Here is a 23333-nt window from a genome sequence, read left to right on the forward strand (position 1 = left end):
CGGACCTGCTGCGAGAGGAGAGCCGCCTCTTCTCGCCCGGAGCGGGTCTGACGCGGGCCTAGAGACGGGCTGAAAGCAGCTTAGCCGGAGCCGCGCCGTCTCCGCTGCCCTTCGACGGATGCGCCCGCAGGGTAGGGAGGGTGGCGGTGCGCCTGGAGAAAGACTGCTGGCAGGGGCGGGCACCGAAAGAGTTTTGCCTTTTAAGTCAAAAGGCTGTTTGGCCTCAGGGCAAATAACGAGCGCCAACTTGATTAAAATATTGGGGTTGAGGCAGGTAGGTGCCATCCCGCACAACTGATTACAAGACATGGTATGCACACACCATTTGAATAGCAGTGCCCATCAACTTTGGGGGACCCCAGTTGGCTCCTGCGATGGGCGCAAAGTTCTGGTGTTATGAAAAAGGGACAAAAAGTTTTCTCTATCCACTTTCTGAGCTTTCCTGAGGAGAGCATTCCAGAGAGAAAGATGGTGTTCACCACCACTTACGACAGTGAGCACATGAGGTGAGGAGGCTCTGAAGACGGGCAGGGTCCTGTAGAGAGTAGAACCTGGATCTGCAGAAAGTAGATGCCATTGTGGTGCTGGAAAGGAGGGAAGCAAGCAAACAGACAGACAGACAGACACTCCTCAAGACAAGCAACCCATCCTTTACCACTAGACCCCTGCTGTTACTTGAAGAAAAGCCTCTTTGCATAGGTAATGTTGTTTATTATCACCACTGTATAATAAATATTTAATTTACTACATAAGTAGTGTACCTTCTAAACTGGGCAATTTTGCCCCCAAATCCGGGGGGGGGGGGGTTAAAGCATCGGTGGCATAATAAAGGTGCCTCAGAGTGTGTTCTGGGTGTTCTATGCATGCTTAGGGGGTAATAAGGAACCTGAGAAGTGCAAAGGATCGTTTTCTTACGTATTGCGAAAACTGTGGGTTTTGTAGGTGCATAAGCATATTTGCTATGGGCTTGCATATGTGTGTTACTTGTAAGACAGGCTGCACACACCAAACATTAGGTATGACTTCTCACAAAGAATCCTGGGAACTGTAGTTTACTCCTTGCAAAGCTTCAATTCCCAGCACCCTTAACAAACCAGTTTCCAGGATTCTTTGGGGAAAACTACAGTATATATTTTAAATGTATATTGTGTATGCAGCCAAAAAGTACGCTACCACCCCGAAAATACCCTTTGCTCCTTTTGTGCTCTCCTCCCAAATATTCTCATGTAGCACCCCCACTACAAGGGGACCAGCCTGCAATATTCTTGCTCAAATGAGCATAATGCTAATGTGGTGAGCCAATGCAAAATTAGGCTTGCCATACGTCAGGAAAATTCCTGACATGTCCTGGTGTTCGGGTGTAAAAATGGTGTCATGGGGGAATTTTGCCGAATCGGCAAAATGTCAGGGAAAACATAGATGTATGGCAACGCGATGGAAAAATAAGCGGAAACAGTTTCAAAAGCTCAGCAATGTTGGGGTCCAACTTTGCGGGTGTCAGGAATTTTACTTTTTGAAATATGGCAACCCTAGCAAAATCCTTAACAACCAAGGCCCCAAAGGGTCTTTCGGAGCGTCTTGCAAGCCCAAAGGTCGCGCTCGGGAAAAGCGACGAGCCTCCCTGCGCGCTGCCGGCCAATGGCAAAGCAGACGGTGAGCGCTGCTGGCAACAGCTCCGCCCACTTCTGACCTCATATGCCCCGGCTCCGGTGCTCTAACTCATCCGGTTCTGTCGTGCCCGCTCTCTATTCTTCCCGACCGGGCGGTGCTCCCTAGAGGAAAGGTTCCGGCCCAGCCATGGCCGCCTCGGCACCCGCCCCGGCAACCCCGGAGCCAGCGGCGAAGCCGCTACAGGGCGCCATGAAGCTGGCCAGGGGCGCCCTCGAGCTGGACGCGGGAGACCGGCCGCGGGTGAGACGGGATCGGGGAGGGGCGGCGAACAGCTCCCCTCCGGCTTTAAAGGAGAGGGGAGGTTTTGCTTGGGTCGGAGTATGTGTGAATGCGCATTCCGTGTTAGCTGCTGCTGGGGGTTTGGAATGGCTTTGAAGAGAGGGGAGGGGTTGAGGTGCCTTTGGATTCCCCAAGCCCCTCTCTGCCCGACGTCCACGGGCCCGGGCGGGGTGGGGCTCTTTCCTCTGCGGCGGACCAAGACCTTGCGGGGCATCCCGCTCCTTCTGCGCCAGCGGCCCACCCAGTGGTCAGCGCTGCCCAGCTCCCCACTTTCCTCGGCCTTGGCGTCCGGCCCCCTACCCTTGCTTTGGAAGCGCCCTTGCACAAGCCTCGCATCGCTTCAAGCTCCGTATTGCAAATGCCGTCTGCGTCCGTTGCTTTGTTCCACGACTAGATTGCTGTCTTTAAAAAAACAACACTAAAACGATTATTCATGTGGTGCCTTCAGTGGGTTTCCTTTACTGGTTTCCTTAGGAGGATTTAAATGCACCAGGCTGGTGCCTTCCAGATGTTTTAGACTACAACTCCCATTAGCCCTTCTTAGGGGCTGATGGGAGCTGTAGTTCATAAGACGATCCTGCTGGATCAGACCAATGACCCATCTAGTCCAGCATCCTGTGGCCAACCAGATGCCTGTGGGAAAGCAGAGCCTGAGTGCAAGAACACTCTCAGCAAAGTGTTTTCTAGCAACTAGTGTTCAAGAGCATAGCTGCCTCCAACTGTGGAATCTGGAGGGTACCATGTTGGATCAAGCTAGGCCTTGCCCTTTCACGAACACTCATTTATTTGGCTTTAAGTTAGGATTAGAGCCTGCCGCACCCCTTTCAGGGCCGAGAGTAGCATTTCTTTGTGGCCAACCTTTCAGAGGTTGCATGTCAGGGGTGGGCATGGCCAGAGGCAAAACTGAGCAGAGCAACAGATGTGGCGTCATTACATTAAATGTTCCTGCAAATGGCCAATTGCCAGGAAAAGCCGACATGGCCACATTTTATTTCAAAAAAGGAAACTTCCCCCAAATGAGAAGCTTCCCCCAAATGGGATTGGTAAAAAGAAATTTGAAAGGCAAAGTCAAGAGATTCAAATCATTCCAAAATGCTTGGGAGATGTTTAAAAGCATAATATTAGAAATTCCACTGGAGTGTATACTGCAGATCAGGAAGGTACCACGAGGTCCAAGAAGATGCCAGTGCTGTTAGAGGCAAGGAGGATTCCTTTAAAAAGTGGAAGTCTTGTCCAAATGAAGGGAACAAAAAAAAGCACAAACTGTTATGTAGTGAAGTTTCACCCTGGGCCAGCAGGGGGATACTGTATATAGTTTTCACTCAGGTCTGTAGATAGTTTTCACTCAGGTCCACGTCAGTTATTTTAGGCGGGAAACGCTGGGGCTGTTGTTGCTACAATGTTGACAGCCGGCTGCCTATAAAAGCAGGCCGGCTGAGCTGTTTGCAGTCAGTTCTATTCCAGCTTACAAAATAAAGAGCTACTTGGAGAAATCGCTGTGTCGTCTGCTATGTCAACCCACAACTTAACACAAACCTTTGCACAAAAAGTGCATGCAGACAGCAAGGAATGCTAAAAATATATATTGAGCACATTAAGACATTATATATATATATTGAGCACATAAAAACATTAAGACAACTACAAAGTAGTTCTTTAAATGTATTAGTAGCAGGAGACTTTCTTGGCAGGTGGTTGGTCCCTTTGGCACACGAGGGAGTCAAAGGTGTGCTAAAGGAGAATAAAGAAATTGCAGAGAAAGCAAATGAGTTACGTGGGTCTTGTCTTCACTATGGAAGATATAGGGCAGACCCCATGGCCTGAACTAACTTCTGCAAAAGGGGAGTATGAGAAACTGAGGCAGATACCGGTGACAAGAGATGGACTTGTAGGTCTAAGAGACAAAATAAAAATTATTGTGTTTGAATCCTGCTTGCAGGTTTCCATAGGCATCTGGTTGGCCACTGTGAGAATCGGATGCTAGTCTAGATAGATCTTTGGCCTGATCCAGCAGGCTCTTCTTATATTATTACCCCCTGCTCTATAGCACCCCAAGTGGCAATATTTTCAGGGCTGACAATGCAAATAGCACACTGCCTGAGAGAGCTGGCGCAGGATCCTCTGGGACAGGATTCTGACTCATGCCTCCCAAATTGTTGCACTCCAGCCAAGCATCTTGGACTGGTCGTGAGGATGGGAAGAGGAGGAGCTGTGTACCGATAGTGGGGACTTGCCCTGCTGAACTGAATTTCTCTCCTGACTCCCTCTGTTTGGCAGGAAGCCTACGTGGAATATCTGAAGAGCATCAGCTACATTTCCCAGGTCCTGTTGGAAGAGGCGGCGGCAGGCAACGGTGTGTCTAGGGTTTTGCTTTGCAGCTTAAGTGGTTGCTCTCCAGGCTGGTTTATGTTTCTCGTGGCTGGAAGGTGCCACTTCCCAAGGTGGCGATGGGTGCCTGTGGATTGCTGAGCCCTTAGGCTGCCTCCATGGCTCTTAAGAATGTGTTCTACAGGGGACTAGGAGGGCTGTTAAAAATAAGCAAACACGTTTGGATACTCAGGACCATAACAAATATTTGTAGAGCTCAGAGATAACAACCAGTGTATTTGCTTAGCGAGTTGTAAACTCTGCTGTGCCCCACCCCACCAAGTTTTCCTGCTAGTCAATAACATCCCTCCTCTCCTGGATAGTGAAGCTGGCTGGACAAAACTGGGCAGATATTATGGCTCCCATCTGGCATGGAGTCTTCAGAATGTCGAGGTGGAGGGGCTCTTGAGAAGGCCCTTTGTTAAGCTGCTGTTGGCTGGAGGCACACTGCCAATTGCTGCAGTTCTTGAGTGTGTTTGTGGAAGGCTTTGGGGCAGCTCTTTCCTGATGCGGTTCCTGCAAGATGGGCCAATTGTTGTGGAATAAGTATGGAGAGCATAGCCTTTCTGACAAGATGGGGGCAGGGAAGGTGACCTTGTGGTTGATGATAGTGAGCCTGAGGATATTTGACTTCCAAATGTGACGGGGCTGAGGCATTGCACTTTTTCTCTCCTTCCCTTACAGTGGATGGAAACGACATGACACCCGACACTCCGAAGATGCTGAAAGTGGCAGAGCAGTGCCTGGAAAGAGCCAAAAGCAGCATTGCCAAAATCGGTGAGGGGTGTTCTTCTCTCTCTCTCTCTTGCTTCATTTCTGTTATTAATTTTGTTGCTAAAATGTGACTTTGGGCTGAAATTCCAGGATGAAAGCTAAGGAGGGGGCTGCATGTTTAATATTCACATCAGTGAATTGTTCATAAATTGCACAACAAGTTATAGCAGCTCATTGCAAATCCTTCCAGGGATGGGCCAGGGAGGCTCTGTGGTTCTTTGCTTTGCCCAATGCTGAACTGTTGTCTTTTCTCCCCGACACCAGGAAAAACTAAGCTGAAGCTGGCAGCAGCGGAGAGGATTTTGGGGCCTGCTCCTGTCTCCCGCCACCGCAGGGTCTTCTCGGATGAAGGTGGGAAGCTGTCGCCTTTCCTGCCTCCCGAGATGTTCCAGAAGCTGCAAATTACAGAAGTGCAATGTGCGAAAAAGTAAGGGGAGCCTTCTTGATGTGCTGGTGGCTTGACTTGGGGGGTAAGGGAAGGGTGGTGGCTGAAGCTCCCAGCCTTCTGCTGGAGGTTCCTGGGACAACCAGTTCTGGGCTGAGAGTTTCCTCTGTTTCTGCTGACCCTTTGAAGCGTTTCTGCTTCCTATGCAGGGAGCTCACCCCACTGGAGGAGGCATCGCTGCAGAACCAGAAGCTGAAGGCCACCTACGAGGCTCGGCTGGCCCGCCTCAACCCCAGTCAAACCATGCAGAAGACATCGCTGGCAAGTGGGGCTTGTGGGTGCAGTGGGTGGCCTGGAGGATGGGTCCCAGTAGGGCTGAGTACAACACCCCACCCCACAATCCGATCTGGGGCCCCTTCTGGCACCTCAAATCCATCCTGATCCTGCCCAGGGCAATCTGGGGCCAAGCTGACCCACATCTGGGCCCTGAATTGATTTGGGTGTCAGTCCATATGTTTAATTAAACATGTGGTCTGAAGGAGGAAAAAGGAGATGTTTCCTTCAGTCCTGCTGGGGGCTGCTTTGCCAGAGTGTTCCCTGCAGGGAAGTGCTGGTGAAGCAGACCCCTGCAGAGAGCAGGACTGAACCTTCTGCTCACCAGCTGGTCAGTGTAGAGTTCAGCCCTGCTGGGTGCTGCTTTGCAAGTGGATTTCCTGCAGGGAATGTGTTGGCAAAGCAAACCTTGAAGGGGCGGCCTGCCTCTCCTCCCTGCTCCCCACTGCCCAACTGCTTGCTTTTCAAAAGGCCTGGGGATGGAGCAGCATAGGGATTTTGGGAGCGGGAACCTCCTTGCACAGCCTTGAAAATGTGGCACTGGGTTGGTGGTGGAAGCGGAAGTTGCAGCTCCTCTTCCTGGCTGATCCCTAAGTGCAGCACAATGCAGAGCAGACCCCTACATTGTCCATCTGGCTCCCCCGCTCTGGCCATGGCTGTGGGCTACTCCCCTGGAGGTGCTTAGTTGCCGTCTGGTACCCAGCAGGCTGTGCCTCTGCCATCTCCTGTTTTTTAAGAAGCTAATTTCAAGGGAACAACCCACCTGCCACCATAGCAATTTCCTAACAGTAGTGATGGTGGTGCAGTTGTGCATAATGAGTACACAACACCATCCATTGACAAATTGTACCATTGACAAATTGTACCAGCAGTGACAACATGCATGTGAAGCTCCAGGCTACAGAGGTGGGGGATTTGGGGCCCCCACAGCTTCTATGGTTGCTTTGTGGAGGAAATGTTTTTGGTGTCCTTGTCCTCCTTCTTTCCCCACTCCTGGTCCAAACAGTTCTGTGAAGTGTAGCCTCAGTGCCATTTCTTTACCCTACAGACGCTTTCCCTTCAGCGCCAGATGATGGAGAACTTGGTGATTGCAAAAGCACGAGAAGAGACAGTATCCTTTTCTGGGGAAGATGCTTAATTGCTCTTCAACCATCCTTGGAGGTGGCCAACTCAGGGGGCCATGACAGTAAGAAGTTTGGCAGGGACAGTTCCTTGCAGATTCTCAGATCTGTGAATGGGATTAAATCATACCTGTCTAATTTTTCAGGGGTAGCCAACCCTGATTCCCTCCAGGTGTTGACTACAACTCTTGTAGAAACAGATGACTGACAGCAGTGGTTCTCCAGGATTTCGGGCAGGAAGACTCTCCCAGCCCTACCTGGAGAAGCCAGTGGGAATTAAACCTGGGACACCTTCTACATGCAAAGATGCATTGCCTCCCTCATCACTCCTAACTGCTGTCCGTGTTAGCTGGAGCTGAGCCCACAATACATGGAGGGCACTGTCTAGATTTCCCCTGCCCTAGTTATTCAGGGGCTCTACTCTGAGTGAAGGTCTGGGTCTTTGTGCGGGAGTTGATGGTTATTACTGGGAGATCAGCTTTTGTGTCTCTGCTTTACTGAGATTATCAAGGTGGGAGAAGAATGCTGGCAAACTGGAATGCCTCCAGGAGTCAGCTGCAGGGCAAATTGTAAAATGACAACTAGCTGGAGAAGTCTGGGTGCAGAGAAGGAGGAGGTGGCTGTTACTGGGCCTAAGGGTGCGCAGAATAGTCCGGGCCTTGAAAAGGGAATTAGGAAGGTGAGCCACTTCTTGAGCGGAATGGCCAGAGAGTAAGCCAGGAAGCAGGGCTGACCTGCTCTCGCCAACTTGGTGCCCTTCAGCTGCTTTGGACTACAACTCACATGAAGCCTGAGGTCATGGACGCCACAGCACTGTTGGGATCGGGGAAGGGAGGAAGGGGAAGGAAAGGGTAGAGAGCTGAATTGTGGGAAACTGGGTTGGAGGAAACAGGAACCTCCCCTTTCCACCCTGATTTCAGTCAAATTGGAAGGGAGAGCAGGGATGCCATCTCTTCCCTCTTGACCTTCCTGCAAAGCAGAGAGCCTCAGTGGAAGCTGGGAAGGGCTTTAATCAGCCAAGGGAGGGGGCAGAATGACTGAACAGGAGTCAGAACCAGGCCCCTCCTTCGCAGATGAGAGCACACCCAGCTTCCCCTCGGAGCGTGCACTTGCAGTCTTGACCTTCCCTTGAGGCGAGAGCATCTCCTGAGTGCGCATGCCTTGGCTTTAAAAGAGTGGCAAGAGGGGCGGGCAAACTTGTTGGGACATCTTTGTTGCTTACACTTGCCGCTGAACTTCTTGCCTTGCTCCTGAACTCCCGAATCATTACTTATGAGCCCTCATTCTCCTGCTGAGCCTTTCCCGCCACCTGCCTGAACTAAGCTCTCTTTCTTACGTTCAGGGAAGAACCTCTGCCTGCATATGTTGTGGGGGAGCCAGGTTGCCCAGCTAGCATGGCCATACAATGACAGGCCTGATGGGAGTTGTAGTCCAAAACAGCTGGAGGGCACCAAAGGCTGGCCAAATATAGTGTCACATCTCCCGCAGTGAGCCAGGCAGATGGCTCTGGGAAGATCACAGTCGGGACCCAGAGGCAGCAGCCTCGCCTGTTTCTTTGTGTAGCAGTTAAGAGTGGTGGACTAGTAATCTGGTGAACCGGGTTCGATTCCCCACTCCTCCACATGCAGCTGCTGGGTGACCTTGGGCCAGTCACACTTCTCTGAAGTCTCTCAGCCTCACTCACCTCACAGGGTGATGGTTGTGGGGGAGGAAGGGAAAGGAGATTGTTAGCCGCTTTGAGACTCCTTAGGGTAGTGATAAAGCGGGATATCAAATCCAAACTCTTTTTCTTCTTCGTACCCAGCAACTGAGATTTTGTGGCTCCGACCCTGTAGGTCAAATCCTCCCCCTCTGTTAATAACCAGGGACAGACCATCACATTCTCCTCCATGGATTTGTCTTGCTAGCTGGTTGCAAACCTCTGTCCCTGATCTTCTTTTTTTTAATAGCTGAAAGCAGTTGGACAATCCTGCCATTGTCCCTGTGTCTTTCCCTGCCCCCTCTTCCAGGCTAGGCATGCACACTTCACCCAGACTCCCCTGCTTGGATTTACTCCCAACACTGTTTCCTTCTCTTGGTAGACTTTGGAATCTCCCCCCCCCACCCCGGCACTTTGTATGGATGTCTGTGAGGTCAGATGCTGGTGGCTGGGCTCCTCTCTTCCCCTCCAGTGCCCCCCTTCCCACCCCAACTGACCAGGAGGACTGGAGTTTGTCCTGGATGCCTCCTATGTTTACCTGCCCATGAGCATGCAATGCTTGCAAATGGAGGAACAGGCCCCTTGTTGGCCTCTGGGGAGATGTGGTCACTCTGGCAGAGGCGGAGGAGGAGGAGGGAGTCTTGGATTGTGAAACCTTAACTCTGCTTCCCTCCAGCTCCAGAGGAAGATGGAGGAGCGCCGGCTGAGGCTGCAGGAAGCGGCCAACAGGCGAGTCTGCCCTGTGGGGGCCAAGCAAAGCCTCCTTGTGCCCCCAGATCGTGGCTTGGAAAGGGAGGCCTGGGTGCTCTGCTCCCCCACTGACCCCGAGCCTTGTGCTTGCATCTCCTTAGGAGGTTTTCCAGCAATGCAGTGCTGACCCCAGAAGAGCAGGAGCAGAGGGCCATTTACGCCGCCATCCTGGAGTACGAGCAGGACCATGTACGTGCGAGGCCGGCGATGGGTGGTGCCGTTGGTTGCGACAGCGCAAAACCCAGTGTCCTCTACCTGGTGCCTCTCAAGCTCCAGCTCTGAAAGGATGTGGTCCTTTACTGGAAAGGGCAGGGGTGACAGAGAGCCTCCGTGGGGGGCCCAAGTCTGGAAATGGGGTGGAGAGGCTAAATCCACCCAGCATTTTTGGTTGTGCTTGGGGGATTTAAAGGGGAGAGCTGCAGCTTGGCGGGAGAGCATGTGCTTGGCATGCAGAAGGGCCCAGGTTCAGCTCCTGGGGTTGTATTTGAGAAAGGACCCGCTGCCTGGAAAAACCTGGAGAGCTGTTTCCAGTCAGTGTTGGCAATACTGAGCTGGGTTGACTTGGCCAAAGGCACCTTCCTGTGCTCTGTGCTAAGCCTTCTCTTTGCAAATCCAGAATCATAACAGGAAGGGAATCTAAGGTCCCTTAATGGGAAGTCTCCCCCATCCCCCTGGCTGAAGGCTAGACTACTTATCCCCTTGCCTAGGCGGGTCAGGCCCCTGAGGGACGTCCCCACCAACACACACACAGCAGAGGGAATGGAGGCGTCAACCAGCACCATGTTTGCAACTTTTGGTATTTGCGAAGTGGAAAGGGTGGCTGACCCAAGGTGATGGTGTTCTCTGCTCCCACAGGAGTGGCCAAGGTTGTGGAAAGCCCAGCTGAGGAAGAGCCCCAACGATCTGTCCCTGGTGCCCAAGCTCATCTCCCACCTCCTCAGGTAAGGAGCAAATGGTTGTAACCTGTGTGGGCTTTGCTAGGAGGCCTTGGGCAGGAGAAATGACTGCAGTGTGTAATATGTGAGACTGCCTCTGAAGACGGTTCGGAAACTTCAGCTGGTACAGAATTCGGTGGCCAGGTTGCTCAGCGGGGCAAGACAGTTTGAGCATATCACACTGATCTTGTCCTGACTGCACTGGCTGCCAATCAGTTTCGAGGCCCAATTCAAAGTTCTGGTTTTGACCTATAAAGCCATAAATGGCTCAGGACCACAATACCTCAAGGACCGCCTCTCTCTGTATGAACCCAGCCAGACCCTGAGATCATCCTGTGAGGCCCATCTTTGTGTGCCTCCTCAGGAGAGGTCTGGAGAGTGGCAACACAAGAATGGGCCTTTTCTGCAGTGGCTCCCCACTTGTGGAATGTTCTCCCCAGGGATACTCACCTGACGCCTCCATTATATATCTTTAGGTGCCAAGCAAAAACATTCCTTTTCTCTCAGGTCTTTGGCTAATTAAACAATCTATGGCCTTTTAAACTGCGTTTGGCAGGTGGTGGGGTATTGTTTTTGTTTGTTACTATGTCTGTATTCTTGTGTTTTTACATTGTATTTTTGGATAATAGTTTTATTAGTTTTCAATTAAAGGTAAAGGTAAAGGTACCCCTGACTGTTCGGTCCAGTCGCGGACGACTCTGGGGTTGCGGCGCTCATCTCGCTCTATAGGCTGAGGGAGCTGGCGACTGTCTGCAGACAGCTTCTGGTCATGTGGCCAGCATGACTAAGCCGCTTCTGGCAAACCAATGCAGCGCACAGAAATGTGCTCATTATAGCAATATCAATTTATAATACAATTACTAATGCCAATTGTTCAAATACTGAATTATATAATTTAGATAAGGTGACCCCCTTCATGCTAGAATTGATGGTTTGATGATTTTCTCTTTTTTCTGCGTTCCAAAATCTTATTAATTTCAATTACATTCTGGTAATCATCATCATCATCATCATCCCTTATACAACAACTGCAGTATTTACATTGTAGTAACTTACATTGTAAACTACTCTGTGACCCTCTGATGAAGGGTGGTATAGAAATTTAATAAATAATATTTTTTAAATGGTGGTAGTTGATTGTGGCCCAAGCGGGGGGGGGGGTGGCCTTGAGGTTGCCTGTGAGTGCCCTTCTCAGCATTGCCCATGCTCCTGCCATAAGAGACGGTAAGGGAAAAGCATTCATCAGCTGCTGGGGAACTCCCTGCCCCGTGACTGTCTTCAGACAAGTCATTGCTTGAGCCTCTGTCAGAAGCTTTGGAAGGTCTTTTCAGGAACGACTTGTGAGGTACATAGTTAAGTTGTTGCCTAGCCTGGAATTTCAGCCAGCTAATATTTTGGCTACTAGCACATAATCAGACATCTGCTCTCCTCCCAATATGTCTTGCAGAATCTTTGTGGAAATAAACTGGGGGCACCCTGAGCTCCTTGGAGGAAAGCTGGAGAAATAAAGGCAGAGTTGTCACCACCTAACTTCTACTGAGAGTAGACCCACTGAAATTAATAGACCTAGCACAGTAATGCCCATTAATTTCAGTGGGTCTGCACTGAGCTTCACTAACAGTAGATACAACACAAATCATTTTGGTTGGCTGCGCATTCTTACTTGCTTCCAAATGATCTTGGCAAGCAGTGGTGGAAGAGCATCTGTGGGGCCCTCCAGAGGTTGGTGGCTCCCACTCCCCTCTCCCCCAGCATCTGGCATGGTCAATGGTCAGGACTGATTGGAACTGGAGTCCAGCAACATCTGGAGGCCCCCCAGATCTTCCCTGCCCCTGCTGTGTAAAGGGTCTGCTGCTAATCTCTTACACCCACAGACCCCAAACCTTTTAGGAGGCAGCTACTTCAAAGCTTTGATAAACGACGGTAAGGTTGTGACCCTGCACAGACCTCCCTGAGGTCATCCCTCCTCTCGCCCGAGGGTCTTGTGTTCATTTTATGCTGTCTTGAGATCTAGGAACCTTAAACCCTTCTCGGTTAAAGTCCATGTCAGCTCTTGGGCAGCTGACTTCTCTGCACCTGTTGGCCAAAGGTGGCCTCCTTGTTTTGTTCTGCCCCAAGAAAGCAAGAGAGAAAGTGGTGCAGCCCCCAAAGGGAATGGGTCCGTGGGTGCGGGTCCTTCCTACCATGATTCTCTAACAAGTCCCTTGTTTCCTTGCCTCCAGCTTTGCGGATCACCCCATCTGCCAGCTGCTGCGGAAGCTGCAGTGCTCGGCCTACAGCCGCGTCTATCCACTCGTGAGCTGGGGCAGAGCAGATGCTCGAGCCGTAGGGAAGGTCTCCCGAGGCCTTTCCCTCTCCTCCTCTCTGGACGCCGAGGCCTTCCTCTCGCCAGCCCCCGAGGGACGGAGGCTGCGGTCCTCCCAAAGCATGCACTCCATGTTCTCCGTCCAGGAAAACAACAAGCTCAACCTGCGGCACAGTGTTTCCAGCAGCCCCCTCATCGAGGACCCCAGCCTGAGCACCCCGGAGCGGAGCCTGCCTCGTGAGGAGCCAGCACCTGTCCTGGCAGAGAAGGAGAGTTCCTTCGAAGACCTGGAGCAGTTCTTGTCTGCCTCCGAAGCCTGGCCTTCAGGGCCCCTGAGAGAGCCCCAGGGCCCGCCGGCTGGGAGGAAGCTGTCAAGCCAGCAAGAGCAGCTCAAAGCAGTCGTGAAGGACATTCACAACTCCATTGGTGAGAGCAGCTTAATTTGTCTGCAAGAACGAAAGAGCCTTTTGCATTTATTATGGAGTAAGGCTTTTGTGCGTTAGGAGTCCGTTTCGTCCAATGCATGCAGTTTCGTCTCGTGTTGCGAACACATATTATATAGATTGGGGCTGTAAAAAGCAAAGTAAGAGGGAAATGAAACACAGAGCAAATCAGCAGTGGTGGCTCACAAATCTGTTTTGGATGACGCAGACATCCTGGCATCAGTACGCCAGTTAATACTCATAACTTTTAAAAAATTTTAAATATCCTTTCTCTTGGTTCAGGTTTTTTTTAATGTAGAATACCTTCTATCTATAAGCTCAGAGCAGCTTTCCAAAGATTTTCACAATAAAAACCACCACCAAGTCTTTTGCAGGCAGGCAGGCAGCCGTGGCAGGGAGGGGTGACCACTGACCTGGGGGAGGGAGGGGTGCTGTGAAAGTAGCAATGTAAAGGTAAAGGGACCTATAGGTCCAGTCGTGGCCGACTCTGGGGTTGCAGCGCTCATCTCCCTTTATAGGCCGAGGGAGCCGGCATACAGCTTCCGGGTCATGTGGCCAGCATGACTAAGCCGCTTCTGGCAAACCAGAGTAGTGCACAGAAATGCTGTTTACCTTCCCGCCAGAGCGGTACCTATTTATCTACTTGCACTTTGATGTGCTTTCGAACTGCTAGGTTGGCAGGAGCAGGGACTGAGCAACAGGAACTCACCCCGTCACAGGCATTCGAACCGCCGACCTTCTGATCAGCAAGTCCTAGGCTCTGTGGTTTAACCCACAGTGCCACCTGCGTCCCTGTGAAAGTAGTAAGGATGTGCCAAATCCTACAAAGTTGCAATGGGCAAATATGTGAGAATTGAAAGTTGAGGATTTACCCTCAGCTTCACCCTCCCACTTCACCATGTTCTTTTGATTTTTTAAAAATCAGAACCAGCAAGCGAACCTTGGGACGCTATCCCGTCTCTGCTGAGAAAATCAGCAGAGCCCCGCAAGTCCTCTTTTGAAACCATCCAAGCAAGCGGGCATCATCCCCACTTCCTGAGGTGGCAAATTCCATCAGTCAGCCTCCCCGCACTGCCTAGCCTATTGCCTTTCAGTTGTTTTGGACTAAAACTCCCATCAGCCCCAGCATCATATGACGATACTGACAGGGGCTGATGGGAGTCGTAGTCAAAAACAGATGAAGGGCACCGAGTTGTCAAAGGCTGCTTTGAAAGATTCATCTTCTGTGGCTCCCTGGGCACCACCAGAAGAGGGCAGCACTGCCTCCCTGGAATCCTTGTCTCCGAAGGCTGTAAGATTGCTTACTCTGTACCTTTCCCCTTAAAAGGGGCTTCCTGCAGTCTTGACCACCACCTTCTCGCTTTCATTAGCTGACTGGTCCACAGAACCTACAGTCTTCGGTGGGAGAATAGAGAAAAACCCACACACATGTGCTGAAAATGTTGGTTCACTGGTGGCTGTTGCCCATTGGGACAGGAGGCAGGGAGACCGATAGAATGCCAGAGCCAGGAAGCTTCCTCCTTCTACGCAGGCAAGACTTGAGATGGAGCAGGAGGAACCTGCCAGCCAGTTCACACAGGCAGGAGCTGGCTGAGGGCAGACGGAGGTTTTTGGGGCAGTGCCCCATATGGTGCCCCCAATGTATTATTCTTTTAGAGCTCAGCAATATATATATGTGTGTGTGTGTGTGTGTGTGTGTGTGTGTGTGTGTGTGTGTGTATACACACACACACACACACACACACACAAAATGGATTTGCTGCTACACATGACAGGATCTTATGCCCTTGCATTATTCTGATATTTGATATTTGCCTTGCAAGCAGAAGGTCCCAGGTTCAATCCCCAGTATCGTCTCCAACTAGGGCTGGGAGAGACCCCTGCCTGAAATCATGGAGAGCCAATCAGTCTGTAGGATACTGAGCTACATGGACCAATGGTCTGACTTGGTATGAGGCAACCTCTTGAGTTCCTGTAATCTAAGTTAGCAAAAAGAGAATAACGAAATAGGAGAGTGTGGAGTGCAGTGTAAGAAAGTTCTGACTTTCCCCATGAATGCTACTACTACTACTACTACTACTACCACCACCACCAAATGTCATTATTTTGAGTGCCCCTGCTTTGCTGGTGTCCCAAGGGCATGCTCAGTCTGTCTTATTGGCTAATCGAGCGCTTCCTTAAAGGACCGGCCTCACTGTGTTGGTTTCATTTGCTCCCCACCCTGTCAGTCCACCTCCTGGGCTGCCTTGTGGAAGTGTCACTCTCTGGAGCCTTTCTGGCTTCCTCTGCCTGAATTGTTTCTCTCCCCAGACAGGCTGCTCTCCCTGACTTTGCTGGCCTTTGAGGGCCTGAACACAGCGGCCTCCAAGGACCAGTGTGTGGCACGTTTGGAGGAGGCCTTCTTTGCCCCCCTCTGGGGGCCTCTCCTGGCTGTGTACAGGTAAGGGGGCCAGGCCTTTTCTGGCGGAGATCCTTGTGGCGGGACTTTTCTCAGCACAGCAGGCAGGGCAAGAAAAACCCTGCCTTGTGGACAGTTGTTTCCACTTGGGAGGGAGGATATTGGGCCACCTACCTGGTGGAGGCGCTGGTTTTGCCTGCGATTACTTGTTTTGATATATTCTTTATTTCATAACATTTATATGGCACTTGATTGTAACTCTCAAAGCGGTTTACCAAAAAAGCAATTAAAACCGTAAGTGGAAAACAGCTACTGAAAACATTCAGATGGCTATTAAAATCAGTGCTACGCTACAAGCAGATTAAAGCTTATGTAAACATTCTACTTATCTGGTTAGGCTTGCCTAAGCAAAAATGCTTTTAGTAGGTGCCCAAAAAAGGGTCATACAGTGAAGGTGCCTGCCCGATTCAATAGGCAGGGAGTTCCAAAGTTTCTTATGAGTGTGGAGCAGGTATTATGTTGTACCTGCAATAAGTGGTGGTTCAGATTGAAGCGGCTAAGTGGGCTTGTATGGGGCAAGGTATTCCCACAAGTAAACTGGTCCCGGTTAAGGGCTTTGTATACTAACACATTGAATTTGGTCCGGTAGCAAATGATCAACCAGCGTAGGTTTCTGAGCACAGGTGTTGTACGCTGAAAGGGTCATCACTCTCTCATCACTCGTGCTGTGGCATTGTTGTCTGTGACCAGACAGCTGTTTGCTGTTGAATTAAGAGTAAAATGCATTTTCTTTGGATCTGGGTTGGGGCCTGTCAGTTTGGGAAACTCCACAACGTCCATTCAGGCCGTTCGTTTCTCTCCCCCTTTGCCCCCCCCCCAGGAATGTCTACAAAGCCCGGGAATCAGCCCTTTCCAAGATCATGGAACTGCAGAGAAATACGCCCCCCTCTGAAATGGGGATCTCTTCCAAGCTGCTCCCCGAGGGGAACGCCACCTGGGGAATCGGATCCTACCCGTACTGCGCTGCTGTGCAGGAGCTGATGCTGATTCCTTTGGGCAGCTGCCCTCAGAAGAAGCTGGAATGCATAGGTGAGGCTACCTGAGGCAAGTGAGGTGCTGGACACCCAAGCACTGGAGACGTGTGCAGAATCCAGAACCATCGGTGCATTGAATGCTTGGCAGACTGCATGTCCGTCTATATAGAGTGCTGGTGGGAAAGAAAGCTAGGAACAGATCCGGGCCTTTGGCCCATCCAGCTTCATGCTGTCTTACACTGACTGGCAACAGTTCTCCAGGGTTTCAGGAAGGGAATACTCCCCCATTGGGGTCTGAATCCGAGCATCACAGCTCTTTCACCTCCTGTGGTTTCCAGTGACTGGCATGCGGAAGCATCACTGCCTCCAGCCGTGGAGACAGAGCACAGCTTTTGTGGCTAGTAGCCACTGAGAGCCCTCTCCTCTACGAATCAGTCGATTCCTCTTTTCAAAGCTGTCTAAGTTGGTGAGCTGCATGGACTTGATAACTGACTTTGTATTGTGTTCCTATGGCACCTCTTTTAAACACGCCCACTGTTTTTTGGCTGCCGTTCCCTGCAGTGCGGACGTTGCGTGTCATCTGTGAATGTGCTGAGGAGTACTGTGGGGGCCGGGAGGGGCGGCCCCAGCCGGCATCGTCTGCCATGTAAGTATTGCAGCCCAAGTCCTTCCTGTGTGGAGAAGCAGGCAGAAACCGAGCCCTGGGTTGGCCCTGGGTGGCAAGAGGCTTCCTCTGTCTTGGAGCCTGCCCCTTCCTCGAGGCGTGGGCTGCTGCTGCTTCCTTCCTTCCTTTGCACAGGCCCTCCCCTCCCCTCCCCTCCTCTGCTGTCTGGAGCTCCCGGCACTGCCATTGACTCACTCTCGCTGGCTCCAGGCTTTCCGCTGCCCAGACACGCACCCAGCAAGGGGGCTCGGCCGTGATGGATCCCTTCCGACAGCGGGGCTCCCCGCTGTGCCCAGCCTGAGTGCCGGTCCCCGCGCCTGTGGACCGAGCCCGAGTCTGCCAATTAAGGAGCTTGGATCTGTCAGAGGGACTTAGCCCACGAGTTGCAGAAGGGCAGTGGGGAGGGAGGGAGGGGGAGCGGCTTCCCAGCCAAGCAGCGCTTAGCCAGGCAAAGGGGGAGGGAGGACTGTCAAAAGAATTAAAGTGGGCGAGGGCAAGACAGCCCAAGGGCTTCAGGGGCAGAGCTCCAGGCCAGGCAGGCGGGGCCCTGAGTCTTGGGACAAGTCTGCCAGGCTCCCCGCTGAGCAAGGGGAAGGAATGCAAGGGAGGCTGGGGCCTGCCTCCAGGGATGCTTTGTCTCGCCTGTTCCCCACATTCCAGGGCTAGGCAAGTGGGGAGCTGCTTCCTCTCCCCTGGCCGACTTGCGTCAGAGCGCCTCCGACCACCAGCTGCTGGGGAAGGCCCTGGCATCTGGGCAACAGCTGGCAAACTGACCAGCCTCTCTATCTCTCTCTCTCCCACAAGAGTTACAATTGTGGTGCAAAAAAAGTCTTCTTAGGTTGTATGAGAAGCTTGTTTTGCCTGTCTTGGGCTGGCTTGCTTTCTTACCCTCTTGGTCACACCCCTCCTCATTTCCACCACACAGTGTTGTTTGCTAAAATGCATTCTAGTTTTTTTAAAAGTTTTGCTTTATTGTTTTCTTATAGAATTTTTATAGAATTGTAGAGTTGGAAGGGACCCTAGTCCAGCCGCCTGCCATGCAGGAACCCCAGCTAAAATGGCAAAGCAAGAAGCAGTAGTAGAACAAAAGTCCAACTTTCCACGCTTTCCAAAGATGTGAGGTCAGATTGCATCCCTTAAGTCATGCCAACATGCATTCTGTCCACCTTTAGCAAGGAAAAGCTGTGCCCATGATCAGAGCCTTCTCTGCAGAGGCCCCCAGCAAGAAGGGCTGCCTTATCCATTCCCTGACAGGTGTCTTTCGACACAGCCGGACAGCTATGGGCTTGCAGTGCATTTCGGGGGACTCTCATGCATTCTGAGTTCTCATGCACTCCGCCCCGCCCCCCCCCCCCCGCAATGCTTTGGCCGTCACTAGTGTGCTGGGTAAGGGACGCAGGTGGCACTGTGGGTTAAAGCCTTAGCGCCTAGGACTTGCCGATCGAAAGGTCGGCGGTTCGAATCCCTGCGGCGGGGTGCGCTCCCGCTGCTCGGTCCCAGCGCCTGCCAACCTAGCAGTTCGAAAGCACCTCCGGGTGCAAGTAGATAAATAGGGACCGCTTACCAGCGGGAAGGTAAACGGCGTTTCCGTGTGCGGCTCTGGCTCTGGCCAGAGCAGCGATGTCACGCTGGCCATGTGACCCGGAAGTGTCTCCGGACAGCGCTGGCCCCTGGCCTCTTAAGTGAGATGGGCGCACAACCCCAGAGTCTGTCAAGACTGGCCCGTACGGGCAGGGGTACCTTTACCTTTACCTTTAGTGTGCTGGGTACTCCCTAGCTGCCTCTTGCTGAGCCAGACCAAGCACCTCTGGGCACTTCTTGTGCTAAATCTGCCATCGGTGGGGCCCCTGAGCCAGCCCTCCCCTCCCTGCAGTGTGGGCCACAAAGCTGATGTGGAATTTTGTCTTGCAGTGGTGCTGACGATCTCCTTCCCATCCTTTCCTACGTGGTCCTCAAGAGCAACCTGCCTCAGCTGGTCTCGGAGTGTGCTGCACTGGAGGAGTTCATCCACGAAGGGTAGGCAGCAGGGAAGAAGCGCCTCTGTCGGCCACTGTAACAAGCAGGGGCCGACCTCTCTTGAAGAGAAGGCAGGCAGGCAAGCATATCAAAAGTATATGCCAGTTGAAACCTGCAGGTGTAATTTAATAGTTGACTGATGCAGAAGTCATGTCCGTTCCTGTATGTTTTTAGGTGCTAAATGCATACTCTGCAAGCCTTATAGCAAGTCAAACCACTGGTCCAGCTAGCTCAGTGTTGTCTGCACAGACTGGCAGGGCAGTTCTCTACAGGTTTCAGATCATGCGAGTGTGTATAAATATTTTCTCAGCCCATCCTGCAGATGTTGAGGACTAAAGCTGAATGCAGAGCGAGTGCTCAGCCACTGAGAATAGTTGAGGGCATTTCCTGCCACAGCAGCTCCTAGTCACTGGGCATAGTTCCGCCCCCCATTCCCTGGGTGGTTTGGGATGGATTCCTTTGCTCCAGAGGGGATCTAGTGCCTCACTCCACCCCCTTCTCCAAATTTCTGGAGCCATGAGCCTTCAGCCACAGGCCCACCCAAGGCAATACAATCTGGCTGGCGCAACACAGACACCATTGCCTAAATCTGGCCGAGTCTAGGTCTGCCCACCCACAACCTCCGTGCCGCCCACCTCCGCATGGGGAAGGAGTCCCTCCACCACCACCTCAGGCTGTCGGCTCTGCTTACACGGCCTGCCAGCTTTGGAGTCTGAGCAAGACGCAGCCAGCATGTGGGTGAAGCAGCCAAGGCATAATCAGACTGGACAGGCGCATGGGGATCGCGGCTCGGCTCTGGAGCCTCTCCTCTCCAACCTTGCTCTGTTTTGACTAGGAAATGTCCCCGTTTCGAGCCCAGAGGCCTCCACAGATAACCCAGAAGCTGCCTAGTGGCCCGGTCACAGCCAGGCATGCAGCCAATTGCAAACTCCAAAAAGCTCTCTTTGTTTTTCTAACTTCTCTGTTTTCAGTAGATACTTCCGTGATTTGTTTTTTGTCCCTGGAGGGACTCAGAGCCTTCCTAGCTGAGCTTGTTCATTATCTGATTGACTGTCTTTTTGGTTTATGCTGTTTTGTCTCAAAAGACTGCAGGGATGAGCACTGAGAACAGCACCCAGCCAGCATAACTTTACCTCCATCCTCTCATTTCTGCTCTGTTTAGGCTTTGAACATTTGCCCTGAGTGCAGAAGAGATCTGGGTGACTCCAAAGCTTGCTCCAAGCATCTTAATTATGAATCCATCATTTTTCTCTCCTTAAAAAAGCTTTGCTCTTTCCTGCTGCCTTCAGTAGACGAGTCCTGCAGGTGGCTGAGACCAGGATCGCCATCTAGTTCATCGTACCCTGTCCTGCAGTGGCCAGCCAGGCGTCCCCATGGGAAGCCCACACAGAGGAGAGAAAGGAGGACAGCAGGCCTTCTTCCCTGAACATTTCCAGCATTCAGAGCCAGACTGCCTCTGAACCTGGAGGCTCCACCTGGCCCCCGTGATTGACACAGCATCCTCCATGAAATTGGGCAGTGAATTCAGGACAGACAAAAGAAAGTACCTCTCCATGCAGTGCATGGTTATATTTGCTCCCACATGAGGCAGTGATGGCCACCAAGTTGTGGGGCTCCAAAAGAGGAGTAGACCAATTCATAAAGGATGCGGCTATTCCACACGATGGCTATGCTCTCCCTCCACTGTCAGAGCCATCTGCCTCTGAATGCCAGTTGCCAAAACCTCAGAAGAGGAGAGGGCTGTGGTGCTCAGGTTCAGGTTGCAGGCTTCCCATTGGGCGGCCTGGGGGCCACTGTGAGAACAGGATGCTGAACCCGATGGGCCATTGGCCTGATCCAGCAACAAGGCTCTTTTTTGTTGTTGTCGACACTTTCATTGTCTTTTCTCATATTACCTTATTTAGTCAAGAAACACAACAGACTGCAACAAGAATATAAAAACAAAACATGCATAGTTTGGTTCTCTTCATATGTTCATTTAAAGTCGCCCAATTCCATAAATTAATGCAGGGTTCTTGCTCGTCCTGAGTTCTAATATGATGGGAGAGGAAAAAATTACACCTCATTTTCTTGCTTGCATACCCTCTACTACAGGTGTTGCCTGTTGGCTTTAAGGCCCTGAGAGTTTCAGCTTCTCCACAGCCAGTCACTTGGACATTGCCATCTGCCTGGTGTCTCTCCCTGCAGATGCTGAGCAGATCTTTCTCTGACACTCTCGTTTCAGGTATCTGATTGGCGAGGAGGGGTACTGCCTGACCTCCCTGCAGAGCGCCCTCTCCTATGTGGAATCCCTTCGCCGTCCCATCCTGCAGAAGTAGCTGAGCTCTGCCATGGGGTGCCAAGGCGATGGCCTCCCCCTCTTTCCTTCTCCCTCGGGTGGGGACACTCCTGCCCCCCTCCTCCAATCTGCGAGATGACAGCTTGTGGTGTTCTCCAGAGGGGCCCCCCTTTCCCCCCTGCCTGCAGAAAACAAACCTGCTGAGGAAGAGGAGGCCTCCTGCCCCTCCCTGGACTCTGTGCAATATTGGCAGGCGACATCTTCATAGCCTTTTGTATTAGCCTGAAATGTTGGAAGGGGGTCCCTGTCTTGCAGCGTGGACTGATGTGGGAAGGGGGTGGTATCTGACACTACCCTGGCTTTGGGGGGGGTGCCTCTCCCAAGCCTCAATTTGCTGCTGACTCTCTGCCTGGATGCACTGGGGGGGGGGACGAGAATCAGGCTCTTTCCCTCTCCTGTTTCCCCTGGCTAAGGAGAATCCTCTGTCTCTGTCCCTCCCCAGATCCGTTGTATTTGCTGCTGGGTCCAAGGAAGCCAAGCCCCTACGCCCATCGTAATGTGGGAATTCCTTTTAGCGTCTGCAAGAGCAGCGATGGGCACCTGCCTAGGCCAGCATCTCCTGCCACCACTACCACCACCACCCGGCCTGCATGCTCCCTCTTGCATCCTTGCTTTTGCTACGTGGGTGGCCTGCAGTGGGGAATCAGGAAAAAGGGGGCAGGGGGCAGAGATCCTGCTGGGATTCATACTGTGAGGTAAGAGAGGGGAGGCTGATATTGTGTGTGTCAGAATTTGCACGAGAGAGAGAGGCGTATGGATGTTACATGCATGTATGCTTGGTGAAGCAGGGTAAGACCGGTTCTTATCCACTCCCACTCACTGAAATCATGGGATCGGTGCAGTTTTTAGAGGCTGTTTGCACTGCCTCCCAAGTGCATGGATTTCAGAAAGGAGTGACTGTGTGTGTGTGTGTGTGTGTGTGTGTGTGTGTGTGTGTCAGAATTTGCACGATCTACTGAAGATAAGCTTTGGGCAGAGTGGAAGCAAAGCCCTGGAGCATTTTGAGGCCTCTGGATGAATTTGCACAAAGCCCCTGCAGGTGTGTTGCCTGAGTTGCAGTTGAGCCACGCATTGGCAGGACTTCTCTCTGCTATGTATTCCGGAGGAGTCAAACGGGACTTTGGGAAGGGAGGCCCTGTGATACCTGCCTGAGCCACACCTGCGCTGTAAGCCCTTCCAAGCTGGGGGGAGGTTTCGACGAGCAGAATGGGGAGCAACGGGTCTGATGGGGGTGATCTTCCTCCTCCCTCCTACTGTTGTTGTTATTGTGAATATTTATTTATGATCACACTCCTCACTCTTTCCTCCAAGGAGCTCAAGCTGGCTTACGTGCTTCTTCCATGCGAGCCTCACAACAGCCCTGTTAGGTTGGCTAGCCCCTCTGCTGCAAAGACACATTGGCTGCTGTTAAAGGCAAGGAGCAGCGAACATTGTAAAGCAACGAGGGTCCAGCTGCTGCTGTTCATGCTCAGCGCTGCCTCCTCCTGCAGTGCCCCTGCCTGGCCAGCCATGACTCCTCGAGCCTAAATTGCTGGTTCCTTCTCTTTCCACTTGTCCAGCTTTGCTCTTGGTGGGCTGTAATAAACACACTGTCTTCTGGCTGCTCAGAAAGTCGTGTGTTTTTTTAAAGCGGGAGGGAGCATTGACGGTTGGGTGGAGACATGCTTTTATGAGCTCTTCCCCTCCACTCAACATGGGATCAGTTTGGGGGATCATAAAGCCAGCTTGCCTGATCATCGGATGAATTTAGTTGGCCACACACTTTGGGGAGACGGCAATAGACCAGACCTGCAGAGGAGCGGAGGGGTGATGGGCTGTTTG

General features: G+C 51.9%; 1 protein-coding gene across 2 annotated transcripts; it reads left to right on the forward strand.

Moving 5' to 3' along the window:
- Positions 1-145: 145 nt before the first annotated feature.
- Positions 146-23123, forward strand: VPS9D1 (VPS9 domain containing 1). 2 transcript variants are annotated; one of them, XM_079988796.1, is made up of 15 exons: positions 146-699; positions 4228-4303; positions 5002-5094; positions 5356-5518; positions 5686-5797; positions 6858-6920; positions 9306-9358; positions 9481-9568; positions 10235-10320; positions 12537-13045; positions 15373-15502; positions 16341-16549; positions 17056-17140; positions 19070-19174; positions 21399-23123. In XM_079988796.1, the coding sequence occupies exons 3-15, from the start codon at positions 5016-5018 to the stop codon at positions 21490-21492; spliced, it is 1776 nt and encodes a 591-aa protein (XP_079844922.1). In that variant the 5' UTR covers positions 146-699; positions 4228-4303; positions 5002-5015; the 3' UTR covers positions 21493-23123. The 2 variants fall into 2 exon arrangements, with proteins under 2 accessions (XP_079844922.1, XP_079844921.1); XM_079988795.1 differs by lacking the exon at positions 146-699 and adding an exon at positions 1696-1911.
- Positions 23124-23333: the final 210 nt, after the last annotated feature.

This window comes from Podarcis cretensis, assembly GCF_951804945.1.
Source record: "Podarcis cretensis genome assembly, chromosome: 8".
NCBI lineage: Eukaryota > Metazoa > Chordata > Lepidosauria > Squamata > Lacertidae > Podarcis > Podarcis cretensis.

Bases quoted from the DNA above. Each gene is read 5' to 3' on its own strand.
- VPS9D1 (XM_079988795.1), top strand. From the start codon at position 1,798: ATGGCCGCCTCGGCACCCGCCCCGGCAACCCCGGAGCCAGCGGCGAAG. The intron at 4,304-5,001 runs GTGTGTCTAGGG...CTTCCCTTACAG, and splicing joins AGAGGCGGCGGCAGGCAACG to TGGATGGAAACGACATGACA. The intron at 5,519-5,685 runs GTAAGGGGAGCC...CTTCCTATGCAG, and splicing joins GAAGTGCAATGTGCGAAAAA to GGAGCTCACCCCACTGGAGG.